This window comes from Staurois parvus, unplaced genomic scaffold (genome assembly GCF_062004578.1).
Source record: "Staurois parvus isolate SC_StPar_1 unplaced genomic scaffold, SC_StPar_1.0 ptg000183l, whole genome shotgun sequence".
Classification (NCBI taxonomy): domain Eukaryota; kingdom Metazoa; phylum Chordata; class Amphibia; order Anura; family Ranidae; genus Staurois; species Staurois parvus.
Genome location: NW_028317979.1, coordinates 22,898 through 41,171, shown reverse-complemented (window position 1 = coordinate 41,171; position 18,274 = coordinate 22,898). Strand labels below are relative to the sequence as shown.

The 18,274-nt window shown below is 39.3% G+C and overlaps 1 protein-coding gene across 1 annotated transcript in view; it reads left to right on the top strand.

Moving 5' to 3' along the window:
- Positions 1–18,274, top strand: part of AXDND1 (axonemal dynein light chain domain containing 1) — a gene marked incomplete at its 3' end in the record, with an annotated part of 116,071 nt that overhangs the window by 78,691 nt on the left and 19,106 nt on the right. The window contains exons 11-13 of the mRNA XM_089677319.1: positions 8,066–8,186; positions 8,343–8,444; positions 8,947–9,113. Of these exons, the coding sequence (XP_089533445.1) occupies positions 8,066–8,186; positions 8,343–8,444; positions 8,947–9,113 (390 nt within the window). The remainder of the gene's footprint in view (positions 1–8,065; positions 8,187–8,342; positions 8,445–8,946; positions 9,114–18,274) is intronic.

The following is an 18,274-nucleotide window of genomic DNA, read 5'->3' as shown; positions in this document are numbered from 1 at the left end:
GGAAATTATTATCTTTTGGGACTTGGACACTTGGCGTTTTATTTTATTGTGTTTTTTTGAGGGTTTTATTTTAGTTATATATATCTATTTTATGTATTAGGAATGATGAGGTGTGGTTTTATTTATTATATAATATTTGGAGATATTTTTGGGTAATTTAGAGGTGTATCACAAAAAGAATTCTAAGAGATCCCCACACTGCCCTAGATGCCTGAGGGAATGTAACCGGAGACCTACCTGGGAGTGGAGGGGCCTGGAGCGGAGTTGGTGATCCGGAGAGTGGTGGTGGGAGAGGACGGTCCCATTGGAGTCTGCTGGAGCCTTGTGGGAGGTGGTCCGGCTGAGTGTGCGGGGCTGCTAGGAAGGAGACGCTGCGTGACCACGTGGGTAGCCGCAGAGGAGCACTGGGTAGGGGAAAAGCCGGCCGGCGTCCAAAGTGAGAAGGAAGACGCCGGCTCGCTACCCCCCCCTCAGTAAATGTGCAGTCAACTCGCTCCCCCAGGAGTGACCCGTCCAGGAAGATGAGCGGGCCCCGGAGAGGAAAAGACCCAGAGGAATCCCCTGAAGAGAGCAATGGAAGTCTGAGGGTTGCCGCTGGTGGCCTGTGGCTGTCTCAACCAAAGGAGAAGCAGCTGGAGGGTGAGTGTGAGCAGCCATAGTTGACCGGTATTGTTCAAACAGTGACTGTTTATTTAAAGGAAAAAAACACATTTGATGGGGGGGATTCCCTGGGGGTGATAAAAAGAAACAAGGAGAAATTAGCAGCCGCAGAAGAAGGAGATTATCGTGAAAAAGTTAATAAGGGTGGAGTGAAATCTGGGTCCCTGACTTGTACTCTTTTTTTTTTTACTGTGGTTCCTGTATTTTAAGACACACAGAAGAGATGAAGAATAAAAATGTCAAAAGTAGTGGGCTAAAGGGATCCCAAGCTGGTACGATAAAAAAGTATACGTCCCAAGGAAATGTGACTCCAGAAAGATCTCAAGGTATTGGTGAAAAAAGTGAGATGGAAATGAGTTTGGAAGCTAGCCCTAGACTCTCCCTGGGAACAAAAAGTAATAGCCAACAAGTAACAGAAAATTTTGAGAGGGAAGAATTGGAAAGTGAACTACAAGTACGAAATAAGAAAGATGGCAGATATGTTTAAAAACTTAGAAAAAACAATAAAACAGGATCTGACAACTATACGGAGTGATTTGGGGCAAATGTTATTGCGGATGGAGGAGACGGAGGAAAGAATTAAAAACCATGCCCAATTTATCTCCGGTTTAGAAAAAAGGACAATAGACATTAGGCAAGAGCAAAAAAAATTACTCTATAGGATGGAGGTACAAGAAAACAGGGAGAGGAGGAAAAATCTTAGGGTAAGAGGAGTCCCAGAGATAGTAAAAGGAGAAGAAATACGAGGTCTTGTCTGTAAAATTTTAAATTCCATAATGGACAGATCAGAAACAGAATCGATTAATTTGGAAGAGATTTTTAGAATTGGAAGGATCCAACAAGGAAGTGGAAAAGAGAAACCGAGAGATATAATTGTCCAATTCCAGAAGATGGGAGATAAAGAAGAAAGATTAAGGGAAGATCAATTATTAAGTATGGAGAAATGGATATACAGATATTTGCAGACTTAACATCAGAGACATTATGGAGAAGAAGATTCCTGAAACCCCTGTTAGAGCAGATGAAAAAACAAAATGTGCACTATAGATGGGGTATCCCGGAGTGTATAATCAGATGGAAGAATGGAGTTACAGCTTATTTGCGATTCCCTGAGGATTTAAGAGACTTCTGTGACAGCCTTGATTTGCTAATTATAGAGATCTCTGGGTGGGAGGATGAAGGAGACTGTGGAGCTAGGCGAAGGGAAGATTGGCAGTTAATTAGAAGTCTTCCTTCTCTCTCTACTTTTGTCCCTTGTTCTCATGAAGTAGCTCCTTATGGGATCGTAAGACTTGTGGGAACCGTATTTAATATATGAGATAGATATGGGGCATCTGGGGTGGTGGGAGGTACGGGAAGCCGTTCATGGGTAGAGTTCAACCCCAAGGTGGTAAATCTATGGAGGATTTGGACCCTCAAAAGATTAATAGGCAAACTACAAGCCTAAAACAGGGAGGGGGGAGGGAAAAAATAAGCTTAAAAGAGGAGGTGGGTGGGAGGGAGAGGGGGGGTGGGGGGATGAGGGAGAGTAGGGGGAGGGTATTTGGGGGAATAGCCTAGAGGAAGAAGAGAGCAATAGGAGCGGAGAGAGAGGAGAGGGTAGAGAGAAGGAAAAAGGTATAAAGAAAATGGAAGATTTAAGGTTTATAACTTATAATGTAAACGGGTTGAGTTGCCCAGGGAAAAGGTTCAAGTTATATAAGGAATTACAACATAGATCAGCCTCAGTGGTCTTCCTCCAGGAAACGCATCTTGAATTGAAGTCAAATGTTAAGTTAAATTCTAGGCATTATCCATTATGGTATTATGCATATTCCCCAGTTAAGAGAGCAAAGGGTGTAGCTATAGAATTCGCAAAGAATTTAAGGTTTGAGTTGGAAGAAAGAGAGACAGACCCAGAAGGGAGATTCTTATTTCTGAGGGGTAAAATGCAGGATATTGAATGTACAGTAGCTAATGTCTATTGCCCAAATAAGAAGCCGAAGCTATTTCTGAGAAAAGTTTTAAAGAAATTGATGGATTTTAGAAAGAGGTCTGTGATAGTAGCTGGAGATTTTAATTTATGTATGGATCCACAATTGGATACATCATCTTTTACACAAAGAGAGGGGAGTAAGTCCCTAAGAGTACTGAGGAAAGTGATAAGGGAGTATCAGTTGGTGGACAGTTGGAGAATCATGCACATGAAAGATAGAGATTATTCCTTCTTCTCAAAGGTTCATGAGATGTACTCTAGGTTGGACTATATACTCATAGATCACCGATTGATAGAGTCTTTGGTTAAAGTAACAATAGAGGCAATTTCACTCTCAGATCATGCCCTGGTTGTAATGAAAGTAGGATGGGGAGGGAGGTCTTCAGGAGGGTCGGTATGGAGGTTGAATGAGGCTCTTCTAATGGATCAAGAGACTGAGCGGAAGCTTGGAGAGGAGATTAGAAGATACTCTGAGGAAAATGAAACAGGAGATGTGTCGGAGGCTACAGTGTGAGAGGCCCGCAAGGTATATATAAGGGGAATCCTTATTGCAATTGGGGCAAGAAAAAAAAGAGAAAGGAGAGAGAAAATCAGTGGGATCTTAAAGGAACTAGCAGAGTTTGAACAGCTGCATAAAAAGAATATGACAAAAGAAATAATGCAGAAAGTAAAGGAAAAGAAAGAATTAGAGATCATGATGGAAGAAGAGAAGAAGAGAGTTTATAATAAAGTGCTATGTGAAAGATATAGATGGGGGAAAGAACAGGAAAGTTTCTAATGAGAGCTCTGAGGAAAAAGAAAAATAGGAATTATATAGATAAAATAAAAAACCCCAAGGGAGAACTGGTTCACTCAACTAGAGATATTGCGAAGGTGTTTAGGGATTATTATAGTAAACTTTATAACATTACCCCCCAAGATTCAACATATAAGGATGGAATAGCAAAGGCGGAAAGAAGAAGAATATATTTAAAAAACGCAGGTCTACCGAAATTAAATGAAGATCTCTTGAACTCTCTAGAATCTGAAATTACAAATGAAGAAATAAAGATAGCATTAAAAAGCTCTGACAGGTAAAAGCCCCGGACCAGATGGGTATACTGTTAGATATTATAAAAAATACAGTGAATTGTTAATACCTAAATTAAAGTCCTATTTTAACACTTTGGGGGGAGAGATGGACATGAGACGAGAATCATTGCAGGCTCAGGTGGTCCTCATCCACAAAGAAGGAAAAGATCCCATCCAGTGCTCAAGCTATAGACCAATATCATTATTGAATACTGACACAAAGATATATGCAAAGATCTTAGCAAATAGACTGAGGGATTTGATGCCCGAGTGGATACATGAAGATCAGGTGGGATATGTTCAAGGGAGAGAGGGCAAAGACAATGGGTTGAGATCATTGCTGCTTATTCAGAAAAGTAGAAAGGAAAGGACTCCAGTGGTGGTTCTCTCAGTAGATGCAGAGAAGGCATTTGATAGAGTTAACTGGGAATATATGATGAATACATTGGAGGTTCTGGGAGTGGGAGCTAGAATGAGAGCATGGATAGGGAAGTTGTATAGGTAGCCCTCTGCAGTGGTTATGGTAAACGGGGAGATGTCGGAGTCATTAGAGATGACATATCGAACAAGACAGGGTTGTCCACTGTCCCCATTGTTGTATATTTTGTTCTTGGAATCACTGTTGGCAACAATAAGGAAAAATTTAGACATAAAAGGAATATGTGTAGGAAATATAGAACACAAGGTTGCCGCTTTTGCGGATGATCTACTGTTTTATGTTGGTAATCCTAGGATAACGCTCCCTAATTTAATAAGGGCATTGAAGGAATATGGAGAGATGTCAAATCTAAAAATTAACCTGGCTAAAACAGAAATATTAAACATAAATCTTCCAAATAAGGAAAAAAGGGGGATACAAGGGAAATTTCCCTTTTGTATGGAAAGAGAGCGAATTAAAATACTTGGGAGTAAAACTCACTTCGGCATATAAAAACCTTTATAAATCAAATTATATAGTAATGCTAAATGAAATTAGAGAGGAATTAAAGAGATTAGGAGGAGGAAAGCAGTCCTGGCTGGGACGCATAAATTTGATAAAAATGGTAGTGGTTCCCAAAATCCTATAAAAATTTCAAATGGTCCCTATTAAGATTCCAGAGGTATATTTTAGGATGATTAAAAAGATGATAAGATATATTTTAGAGAAATAAAAAACCGAGAGTATCTTATGAAGTGATAACTAGAAATAAAGAGAAAGGCGGATTGGGAGTGCCAGACTTTAAGAGATATTATAAAGCAGTAATTCTGGCTAGAATATTTGATTGGACACATAATTTAAAAAAAGTTGGGTCACAATAGAAAATTCACTTAGTGGTAATAATTTAAGTAGGAGTATATGGGTGCCATCAGAGTATAGAGGATTAAAAGAGAGCACGAGTGTGTACATTTTAAATGTGTTAAGAGTGTGGGATAGAATGCACAAACAGTTAAAGTGGGAATTTAACTCACTCTTGATGCCATTGAGAAATTCAGGGTTTTTCCCGCCAGGTAGGGAGGAAATCTCAGGGAAATGGATCAAGAATGTGAGAGTCCAGCTGAGAGATATAATGAAAGGCGTAGAACTGAGAACACTTAAGGACTTGGAAAAGGAAGAAGGAAAGATTTTTACTAAGATAAATAGTTGGAGCTATAATCAATTAAAATGGTTTGTGGAGAAATTGCCTAAACCTTTGAGAACTAGAACAGACTGGAATTTGTTTGAGAGGTTGTTGGATTCACGGGGTGATGGAATGCATGGTACGGCAAAAATATACAAAATTCTTACTGAGTTAGATATAGGTGGAAAAATATTAATGTATATAGAAAAATGGGAAAGCGATTTGGGGGTGGAGATAGATGAGGGTAAACAGAAAAAAATATTTAGGTTGGTTCACGAGAATATTAGTGCATGTGAGGTGGAAATGAACTACAAATGTTTGACAAGAGGATATATTACACCAAGTATAGAGCATAAAATGAGTGAGGAGAAATCACCTTTGTGTTGGCAAGAGTGTAGAGAGATAGGCACAATCTATCACATATGGTGAAAATGTCCAAAGATACAAATATTCTGGAGAAGAGTGGTATATCAAATTAGAAAGATAACGGAAATTGATATTAGTTTGGATCCTGGAACCTGCCTTTTACAGAATACAGAATTATCAGTAAATAAATACAAAGAATCAGGAGTAGGATATTTTTTAAATGCAGCCAAGGGTTTGATTCCAAAGTGTTGGCATCAAGTAGAAGTTTTAAAAGAGGAAGTTTGGATAGATAGCGTGGACCATATTGTTAGATTGGAGAAATTACTTTATATTCAAGAAAATAGGTTGGCGACATATTATGCGAAATGGAAAAAATGGGAAGAGTTTAGATCAAAGGTGAATAGATGAAAAAAAAAAAAAGGGGGAGGGAGGAAGAGGAAGAAAAGAAAAAAAAAAGAAGAAAAAAGAAAAGATCTCTCTTTATTCCTACCCATTTGTAATAAGAACATCTTTAAAGCCTCTTTTTCTCCTGCCAAAGAGTGGAAGGCGAAGGGAAGAGCGGGAGGGGTGACTTTAGATTTTGTTAAGGGGGGGGGAGAAATAAGAAAAATATGGGAAATGAATGATTTGGTTTTTGTTGTTATATGAATGTAAAAAGTTTATATTGTGGATTTTAAATTTCCTAATATTTTGAAAATTAATAAATATTTAAATAAAAAAATATATATATATGCAATAATCTAAATAAATATAAAAATAACATCAAAAATAAGATTGTGTCAAACCACTATAATCAACTTTCAAAATAAAAAAAATAAATAAAAAACCTCGAAGAGTATATATCCATACAGATGGACAAATGTGTATATGGACAATAATAAGCTAGATGCCTAAATATGTCAAAAACATGCAAACTTAAAAGGTGTATGTGATATAACCCAGTACTCCACTCTCAAAATAGAAAAACTATTATAAAAGTGTATATGGGTACAGATTGACAAATGTACCTATGGACAAATATAAATATTGCAAACAAAGTTGAAGAAGAATAAAGCAATCAAATGTGCAAGATGGCCGTACAGATGAAAAAGTATCCTGGTGAACAGTCCAAAATTAGGATGGAAAATCCCAAAGGAAAAGAAGACACACTTCAAAGTGTAAGATGGAGAGCATTCAGTGCAGCAGGAATAGAGGGTGCCAGGAAATCCCACCACCCATATGTAAGGTGAACTCCTTACCAGAGACATTGATCCCACATAGAGATCATGAAGCGCCTTGCTGTCCCACAGCACAAAATATTCAGACACGCCACTCCATTTGGATACGATCCTGTATAAGTGCGCTCAGCACGGTGGAGTTAAACAAGAAGGGACCACCATAGTGTATGTAGTATGGTAAAACCAAGGGCTTTTAATATGGTAATGTACTTACAATAAAAAGGCAATCAAAAGCATATAACAAATGATGAGCATCACCGGATTCCGCCAGCGTGCATAATAGTGTCACGTGTTTGGCCCTGACCTAACGCGTTTTACTGTAAACAGCGTCTTCAGAGGACAGAGGTATAACACAGGACATCCATTGCTCTCTTAAATACAGCCCTTGCTTCCCCTTCAACATTGTTTGCAATATTTATGTTTGTTCATTTAACCTTTGTCCATATGTACATGTGTCCATCTGTACGCATATACACTTTTATAAAGGTTTTTCTATTTTGAGAGTGGAGTACTGGATTATATCACATACACCTTCTAATTTGCGTGTCTTTGACATATTTAGGCACCTAGCTTATTATTGTCCATACACACATTTGTCCATCTGTACGTATATATATATATATATATATATATATATATATATATATATATATATATATATATATATACACACACATACATACATACACACACACACACTCTTCTAGGTTTGTTTATTTATTTCTATACTTTTTGAAAGTTGATTATGGTGTTTTGACACAACCTTATTTGTGGTTTTATTTTTATATTTATTTAAATAATTTTATATATTGAGCTCACATTATCTATTTTCTCTATGATAATATGGTTTGATATTATATGCATAATTGTACTTTGGTATTTTTAAGAGACAGCGCACCCCCTTTTCTTCAATTAGTTGTTTTACATCTAGTATCTAGATTCTGTAGTGGATGCAGTAGTCTTTGTTTATTTTCTGTTTTTGCTAGCGCAAGGAAATTCTTTGGTTTGTTTTTAATATATTTTTATTACTGTATATACACATAGAAATAATAAAACAAAACTGACCCAAAATAATTATAAACTGTATCAATAAACTGACTCCTTGCAATGTACTGTTTTTTCACTGTAGCCTTCTATGCATTCCATGTATTTTCTAACTGGGAATCTTATTCCTTTAGCCTTTTGGAAGAGTATCGTGATTTGTATGAATTGCAGAGGAGTCGTTTGGAGAACCAGGTTGTTCACCTTACAGAAGAAAGAGATATTTGGAGTTCAGCCACATATAGGCTGGCTAGGAAGGTGACTATTACCAACTACAGACAGTCTTGTATTGAAGACAGTGGAAAATTGTGTGCTTGTAGATGGTGCAAGTTATAATTTAATTGCTTTAATTCAATGATATATTAGCACATAAGCATTTGATCTGTAATAATGTCATTCTGTTCTTTAATTTAGGTAATAGAAGCCAACCAACTTCAACTGACTCGTAAAATGTACTTAAGTGAGAAAGCCTGGGCAAAGGTGGTCCTGCATTTTCTTGTGCTTCTTGCATCAAATGTAAGTTGAAGTAAGTTCAAGGTAAATACAAATTGTGCTAATGATGTCATTTATCTTATAGCCTTTGTCTTGAAATAAAAATACAAAACAGCATAGCAAGTTTCCCTATTGATCAGGTTAATTTGTGCTAATTGAAAGAGCATTCGTGGCTTATACTGTATTTTAATATGTTAAAATAGTGTTAAAACTGTGTTAAAATCCTACAGATTAAGAACTGTTGCACACTGCTGCCTGAAAATGCTCAGTTTTCAGGCATACAGGTGCTGTTTACTGATCTAAATGCAGCCCATTGTTTTAAATGAGCCTATACACACAGGTGCGTAAACATGCACTGTGTATAGATATAAAAATAAACAAATTGTATCTACAACAATGAATTAGAATTCATCTTTCAGTATTGCTCCAGGAAAATATATTTGCTTTCTCTGGATTTTGCAACTTCGCACTTCACCATCTCTTTCTGCGCTACCCTATCAGTTAATCACTGTTCCTGATTTTATAGGACACAAAAGACCTTTCTGAAATCCAACAAGGTACCGAAAAATGGCGAGACCACATGGCCCGCTTTGATCAAGAGGTGAAGCGCAATGAGGAGTCGAGCAGAGAGAAATTGCAGATTATCTGTAGAGCTATGAAGAAATGGCACACGTATTTTCAGGAAAAAATCTTGTATGTGAAACTTTTAAACTGATGAGTCTCTTTTTAAGTGACATAGATAGGGATTGTCTATGTCACCAAAATAAGAATTTTGTACTTACTGTGCTTTTCTCTGAGTCCATTGAGAGACACAGCTTTATGATAATTAAGCAACCTGGAGTTATACGGTCACCTACAGGAGAAACGAACACTAAGCACATATACCAGCTTAAGGCCAGCTCTTTTTAAGTTACAACACCTCCCTCATCACACTAGGTCAGCTGTAGCAAGTAGTCCAAAGAGATAATGATAACATATGAGAGAAGGAAGCTGTGTCCCTCAATAGAAAAATATTTTACAAGTACAAAAGTCCTATTTTCTCTATCATTCATTGAGGGACACTACTTGATCGTAATAATACATATTAGAGATCTCCAAAAAGCAGTTCAAGAAGAGGAGCAGGCATACCAAAACAAACAGGACAACCAGTCCACCAGGAGAAAGACCAAAAGGCATAAGAAAATCAAGGGCATTAAACAGCCACTTTCAGTACCTTTCAAGCAAAGTTAACATTTGCTTAGGCAGACATATCAATCTTAAAATTTAAAGAACATATGTACAGAAGACAAGGTCAAAGTCTTACAGAACTGAAATACAGAGGATGATGACGAAAAGCCCAGGAAGTACTCATTGCCCTATAGGAGTGGGCTTTAACAAAAAAAGGAGGCACTTTATCTTGCAAGTCATGAGTTTGCACAACAACGTGTCAAACACCCTTAAAAATATTGGATCTTGAAGCTGGAGAACACTTTGAGGAACTTCTGAAATAAACAGGGGATCCATCTGCCTAAGAGAAGCAGTAGCTTAGAGAGAAATTCTGACAGCCCTCACCAGGAAGTTAAGATTATTATTATACAGGATTTATATAGCGCCAACAGTTTGCTCAGCACTGTACATTATAATGGGAGACAGTACATGAGACAGTACAGTAACAATACGATTAAATACACGAGGGGTTTGAGGGCCTTGCTCCTTGGAGCTTACAATCTAGGAGGGAGGGGATAGTGGTACAGGAGGAAATAGCTGTGGGGGATGGAGTGGTAGGAAGAGTGGAGGAGTTCAGTAATTAGCTGAGGGTGTGGTAGGCTTCCCTGAAGAGAGAGGTTTTCAGAGTGCGCCTAAAGGTGAGGAGAGTAGGTGATAGTCTGATGGATTGGGGTAGGGAGTTCCAGAGGATGGGGGAAGCCCTGGAGAAGTCCTGGAGACAGGCACGGGAGGAGGAGACCAGGGAACTAGATAGTAGGAGGTCTTGTGAGGAGCAGAGAGTACGTTTTGGGTGGTATTTGGATACCAGATCGGTGATGTAGTTTGGGGCAGTATTATGAACAGCTTTATAAGTCAATGTTAGCATTTTGAATTTTATCCGTTGGGCAATCGGGAGCCAGTGGAGGGATTGGCAGAGAGGTGTGGCGGATACGGAGCGGTTAGTAAGGTGGATGAGTCTGGCTGCAGCATTCAAGATAGACTGAAGCGGGGATAGCCTGCGGTGGGGTAAGCCGATGAGGAGGGAGTTACAGTAGTCAAGGCGTGATATGATGAGGGAGTGAATGAGTTGCTTAGTGGTTTCCGGGGTAAGGAACGGACGTATTCTGGAGATGTTGCAGAGGTGATGTCTACATGAGTTTGTCAGCGAATGGACCTGGGGCTGGAAGGATAGATTGGAGTTTAGGATGACACCTAGTATTCTGGCTTGAGGGGAGGGACTGATGGTGGTGTTGTTGGTCTTGATTGAGAAGTCGGGTGGGCGCGGGCTGGGGGGAAAACTAGGAGCTCAGTTTTGGAAAGATTTAGTTTGAGGAAGTGGAGTGACATCCAATCTGATATGTCGGTCAGTAGGCTTGTGATAGGGGCGGAGACTGAAGGGATGAGGTGAGGGGTAGAGATATTTGCGTGTCGCCGGCATAGAGATGGTAGTTGAAGCCGTGAGAGTGTATCAGTTGGCCAAGGGAGGAGGTGTAGATGGAGAAGAGAAGGACAGAACCTTGAGGGACCTCAACAGAGAGGGGGAGTAAAGAGGAGGTGGCAGCGTTATAGGTAACACTGAAGGAGTGCTGTGATAGATAGGAAGAGAGCCAGGAGAGAGCGGAGTATCGGAGGCCAAGAGAGTGCAGTTTTTTGAGGAGGAGGGGGTGGTCAACTGTGTCGAAAGCTGCAGAGAGGTCAAGGAGTAGGAGCACTTTGTAGTGGCCATTAGCTTTGGCGGTGAGCAGGTCGTTTGTGAGTTTGAGTAGGGCAGTTTCGGTGGAGTGTAGGAGGAGGAAGCCAGACTGTAGGGGATCAAGGAGGTTGTTGTCGGTGAGGTGGGAACTCAGGCGATTATAGACTAAGCGCTCTAGGAGTTTGTATGTAAATGGCAGCAGGGAGATGGGAGATGAGATCTCCTTATAGTTGCCTAGTGCTATACACAGGGAAGGTAACTCTCCTCTTTAAAATATCCTCTTTAGGGTGGAAAGCGGGGACCAATCTGAGTAAAATAGAGACCTTTGGTCTCTAGACAACATTGTCTTTATGTAAGATTAAAGCAGAATTAAACCCATTGATTTAACTGTTTCCAAAAACAGTTACATTCAAGGCATGCAGTGAATGATAAATGTCACAGTTGCTTGTACTCTCACCAAACTGTCAAGCCATCAAATGGCCTATATCATAACTGATCACATGTGCAGTGTCATGGCAACTGCAGATCAAACATGTTAAGATCACAGTTTCCTTGACTGTAAAGCATAGGAGGGTTCAATTCCGCTTTAAATAGGGCTACTTACAGGAAAATACTGATAATTTAAACACTCTTCTGACTAAAGTGATGACTACAAGAAAGAATACATAGGGGATAACAAAATGTAAACTGAAGCGCCATACCACTGCTTAAAGGTCCAGATATAACATTATTCTAATAAACGTCAAGAGGACAATCTAAAGAGAATCCCGTGCATTTTGGGGGTTCAAAAATGCCCACTTCACCTGAAAAAGACATAAGAACATCTCCATATCAATACAACATCAATACAATATCCACTCCTCAGGGTCATAGTTAAAACTAAATACCCAATAGCATTGGACGTATAAAAATGTAAAAATTGAGTGGATAAGTAATATACAAGAACCTTTAGACAAATGTGATCATCTGAACAATAAAATATACCATTTCAGTTCATCAACTGCGTTAAAAACAGTAATAATAGTAGTAGTAATAATATTAAATACACCCTGATATAAATAACCTTTATTGGAATAAGGGACCTTTTGTACAGTTGAATGCTGCATCAATTTACATTTTTGTTACATTACACTACAAGCCAAGGAGACTGTGGAGCCAAGGAGACATTGGAGATTCAGATAAATTACATCAACATCAAAACTTTAAGCAATAATCGATAGGATAAACTTACAGGTCCAGCACTATTTTTCTACTTTCCTCAACTTATGGACAACAAAGGAAATATGTCTTGAATAGGTTTAAATGGGGATCTTTGTTACAAACACTAGAATCTCATGGTTGGAGTGAGAGCTCAACAGGAAGACCATTGTGTGCAAACACTTGAATGGAAGTACAAATTAGTGAAGTATTAGCAAGAGAACATTGAAAAAGAATGGACAGACATTTGACCCTTGATGGTAGTTAGAGCCAAGTGTTGTTCTACAGGGGCAGCCTGTCTGACATCACAGCTAGTGTTTTAGAGTACCAAGGAAGGTGGGACAACTACATGTACATTGTCCCACTAGGAACTAAGCAATTCCTTTAGCATGGTCGAAAAGACTGAATACAAAATATCTATCAGAAAAATCCAAAAATCTCTCAGAACCTGGCTTTCAGTAGCCAAATCATTAATCCCAGGTACTGAGAAGCTGGGTGGAAGATCAGTCATTAAGATAACAGATCTAGAAGATCTGGTAGAGGCTACGGAGTGCTGGTTAACAGATGAGCAACGTTGGCGTACCAAACTCACTGAGACCAATCCAGAGCTTAACCAATGACTGGATTGCCCTTGTTTTAATCCTTCAAAGTACATAATGTTTCAGTGGAGGAAAGGCATAAATCAGGGCTTTCTGATCCCATGGTGCCACCAGGGCATCTTCTGCATCTACCATCAGATCCTAAGTTCTGGAAACAAATCTGTCCAGTTTCTTGTGAAACTGAGAAACTAGCAGATCCACGTCCAGTGTTTCCCATCACAGACATACTGTATATCTCAGAACACCCATTGATGGAAAGACCAAAACGTATTCACCAGGTTTCCACTGAGGGAATATGCACAGCAGAGATCGCTGGAACCTGAAACTGTGCCCAGAAGAGGAAAGACGGTCTCTAATGCATCTGCAACACTTCTTTTGACCCCTGATAATTGATGTAAACTACAGCATTGGCATTGTTTGAATGAAGTTGGACCAGCTGACCATTCAGAAGATGGATCCAGGGAAGTATTAACAGACAAACTCTTCATAATTTCAGGATGGTGATTGAAAGTTTTGATACCTCTGATAAAAAGAATGCTGATCTATGCTGAACAGAACTATGCTCCAACCCAAAGGCTGGCATCTGTTGTTACAATCGTCTTATGCGTGGAAAGAAAAAAACGTGCCTTCTGACAATGACATACCTGACAAAAGTGGAATTTTCTGCATCTACATCACAATCCCTCTAATAATAATGGCTTTAAAACCGGCATCTTTGCAAAGAGATCACAAAATCCACGTCTCTTCTCCTACTCACATTTCCTTACTTCAGGTAGTTCCCCATATGCCTGCCCTAGATGAGGCAGACACAGAAGGGAATGTAGAGATATTGAGGCAATATTGAAGAATGCTGTGGAAGATTCTTCTTCCCCAGCTTGCCACATTATTAATGAGGGAGCTTCAGTCAACATGCTTGCTAATGTGGAAATGCTTACTGTTGCTATCTGCAAATGCCTTGGCATTGTGTAACCTGATTTTCCTCCGTTTCACCATACACCTTTGGGTACAGAGAGACCTGTAATATGCCCAGAGACATTCCTTCCTCCGTTCATGAACAGATAGAATGTGCAATCTATGAATATTAGATCACTCCAGGAAAAATTTTCACTCCTCCCAAAATATTTGCTGAACTCTATGATCAATTCCTATAGTTGATCCTGCCATCTCAGTCTTAAAACAAATATTTCACTGTGCCAACTGAAGAATCTGCAGATAGAACATAACACTTTTAAAGGCTCTCTTATATTTGGCAGGTCCAGCCCTGCAACCAGCTCTTGTTGAGTTTTCAGTATATAAAACCACAGCTAACTGGACTAGGGCAATGAACAACCATTATTACCATGTTTCTCAGAACGTGCTTTGACAGAGCAATTACAGCAATTGCCTTCTGCTCATGAACATGTCATGAGACACATTTCCAGAATGGCCCTAATCTCCTTTCACATGTACAGAATCTTACAAAATATATAAAACTTTTTCTTTTTTTACCCAAATAATAAATATATCCGCCAATCCCACCTAACAGGAAGTGTCCAAAAAATATATATAGTGTCCCAAATGTCTCAATTCTCAAAATAAATCTCCAAACATGTAGACCATTAAATTCTTTCTTCTTCAAACTTGCAAATCCTGATGACAATTAAACCTCAAAAGAAAAAAACTTAACATAGTGTCATACCATTTAAATAATAATAAAACACACGTGCCACTCTCTGTGCAACATGCAAAATCTATGTACACGTGTATGCTCTATAAGTGAGTATCTCTATACAAGCAAAAATTATAACAATGGACGACACTCACATAAAGTGTCAGCTACAAACAAACGTGAAAAACTAAAGATATCACTCCAAACGATGTGTATCACCACACTCTGTATATAAGTGTACACCTTAGACCCAAACCCACACTCTCCACCTCATGTGCTGATGGATAATTACCCTATGCAAGAAAATGTAGGGCATCACATCACTCTGGGTTGCTATCTCTTCATTCAGATATCAAGCTTCCTCCAATCCTAAGATTATTCCTCCATTTCCCTCATGAGGAAATTCACAGTTACCAATCGTGGATTCCAAGATGGCCGCGATCGCACTTCTGGTCAGCGTCGATACGTCTGACGTCACGTGTCCCCTTAGGGACACGTGACGTCAGACGTATCGACGCTGACCGGAAGTGCGATCGCGGCCATCTTGGAAGTGGGAACATGTGGCTAATGTTTCCCTAAACTTGTTTGTATCCGTATCCCTGTGAGGAGGAGCTGCTTCACCTTTATTTTAATGTAAGTTGGCAAATAAAAGAAAATTGTGTTTTTATCCACGATTGGTAACTGTGAATTTCCTCATGAGGGAAATGGAGGAATAATCTTAGGATTGGAGGAAGCTTGATATCTGAATGAAGAGATAGCAACTCAGAGTGATGTGATGCCCTACATTTTCTTGCATAGGGTAATTATCCATCAGCACATGAGGTGGAGAGTGTGGGTTTGGGTCTAAGGTGTACACTTATATACAGAGTGTGGTGATACACATCGTTTGGAGTGATATCTTTAGTTTTTCACGTTTGTTTGTAGCTGACACTTTATGTGAGTGTCGTCCATTGTTATAATTTTTGCTTGTATAGAGATACTCACTTATAGAGCATACACGTGTACATAGATTTTGCATGTTGCACAGAGAGTGGCACGTGTGTTTTATTATTATTTAAATGGTATGACACTATGTTAAGTTTTTTTCTTTTGAGGTTTAATTGTCATCAGGATTTGCAAGTTTGAAGAAGAAAGAATTTAATGGTCTACATGTTTGGAGATTTATTTTGAGAATTGAGACATTTGGGACACTATATATATTTTTTGGACACTTCCTGTTAGGTGGGATTGGCGGATATATTTATTATTTGGGTAAAAAAAGAAAAAGTTTTATATATTTTGTCTGTTTGGCCTTCAAGGGTGGAGGTGGATAACTTTTTTGGGATATTGGATTGGGATTGTTTTTGCTGTGTATTTTCATATATGTACAGAATCTTGTGACTTTTTTTAAGGAAGACATCTGTTTGAGGAAGCACTTGACCAATTTATAAAATGTGTCACGGGAGGGAAGGTTTTACTTTCACAGTGGAAAATTCCAAACTCCCTCCTCAGGAGAAAAACTTAGAGCACCTACCCAGGCCTCAACTTTAAAACCTACGTTCAGCCCTTTCTTTCGGTGCAAGACTATAGCTATAAAACCCAAGTCTTTCCCAAATCCTTCTTCCCAATGAAAGGGTGCGCTCACTATTAAGGGTGGGGAGGAAATCTGTTACAGTTTTCTTCCCTCAGGTTCACAGCCATCCCAGACATGTGGGTTCAGTTGGTGTTTCATGGGGGTACAAAATAGGGTTTAAGACTATATCCCTCACTGCTTTCTTCTCTCAAATCAACAAAAGACTGTTCAAGGACGGTCAGATTTCCAAAAAAATCCTGAATCATCTCGTTACAAGGAGTAGTTGTGCCAGTACCCCCACAACACAGGTTCAAAGGATTTGAATCACTTCCTGTCTCTTGCACTGCCTTTTAGCCTATATTCTACTCCCAGAGTATTCACAGAGGTCCTGACACTTCTTGCCTATCCAAGAACTCAGGGCATCCGGGTCACAGGTTATCTAGTAGACTTTCTCCTGAGTCTGTTAGTCCTACCTTGCTGAAAGGAAGGAAAGCCACTGACAGGAAGATCTATCGTATCTGGAAATGCCTTCTTTAAATAGTATGAACACAGGCACCTAATCCCAGAGATTATTCGGTCCCTCAAATTCTGGCCTTTCTACAATTAGATCTTGACCAGAACTGGGCCTTTATCACTCTGAAATAACAGGTTTTGGCCTTATCCATTCTTTTTTCAAGGACCTCTGGCTTAACTTTTTACAAGACGTAGCTCACATTAAGCCCCAATTGTAGGACCCTGTGCTTCCTTGGAATCTCAGCTTGGTTCTCCCTAGCTTGCTGAAACCACCCTTTGAACCCATCAGATGACCTTTGCTGCAAGGTTGTTATCATGTCTGTAAAATGTGTCTCTGAATTGACAGCTCTCTCTTTAAGGAGCGGTTCCTTATACTTCACAAAGTAAGTCTTATACACATGACCATCCTTTCTTCCCAAGGTGGTATCATCTTCCACTTCAATGAGGGCATAGTTTTACCATCTTTATGCCCTGCTGCAAAGCATCCAAAGGAAATCTCTCTTTGCCTGGACATAGTCAGAACCATTAGTCTATCTCAAATTTACAGCTTTGATCAGACAGATGGATCTATTTGTCTTGTCCAGAGGATCTCACAAAGGACATCCTGTTTCCAAGTCCATAATTGTGTGATAGGTAAGAAATCTGATAAATAGAGCTTACAATCCCAATGACAAATCTCTTCCTGCGCTTTTATGCACCAATTCCACAGATCTGTGGGCGTTTTCTGGGCATTTTGGCATGAAGCCTCTGTAGCCCAGCTGTGTGAGGTCACCACCTGGTCCTCTGTTCATACTTTTTCTATCAGGTGGATGTCCAATCTTCTTGCAGCGGCACTTTGAAGTTTGGTCTTTTTGGTCCTTCTTGTTGTTGAGGCTGTTGGCACAGATTCTGTTTGCCTAGTTATTGTCCACCATTCTAATTTATTGCTTGGGGATATCCTAGGGTCTATGTGGTTGGTCTTAGCCTATGTCCTGTACTGTACTATTAAGATAAGAGGAATTTTGACTTGCCTGTAAATTCCATATCTTGGAGTACTATACAAGACACTGCCCCCCCCCCTTTCCATTCCTTGGTTACTCAGCATTACTTGCTGTAATAGTGAGGATTCACAGAGTGGGGTAGGGTAATAGGGGAGGAACCCAGCGATGTGTCCTCAAAAACTTGCAAGTGTCCAATCATTTCAAGGTATTAGCCTATAGCTCAGAGTCTATGAATAATTTGCCTGTGTCCTGTAGTGTACTCCAGGATATGGAATTTACAGGTAAGTCAAAAGTTATCTTTTTAACATGTGCAAAAACTGAAAAAAATGGCTCAGGTAGAAAAGTATTTAAGTAGAACGTTTTGAACTGTATATACACAGGTGAAGGATGTCAGTGCTCATATTTGCAGTGTTGGAAGGAGAAATAGCATATTGATTTTAAATGCTATTATTTTACTGTTTATAGTTGAGAGATTGCTTAATTTGTT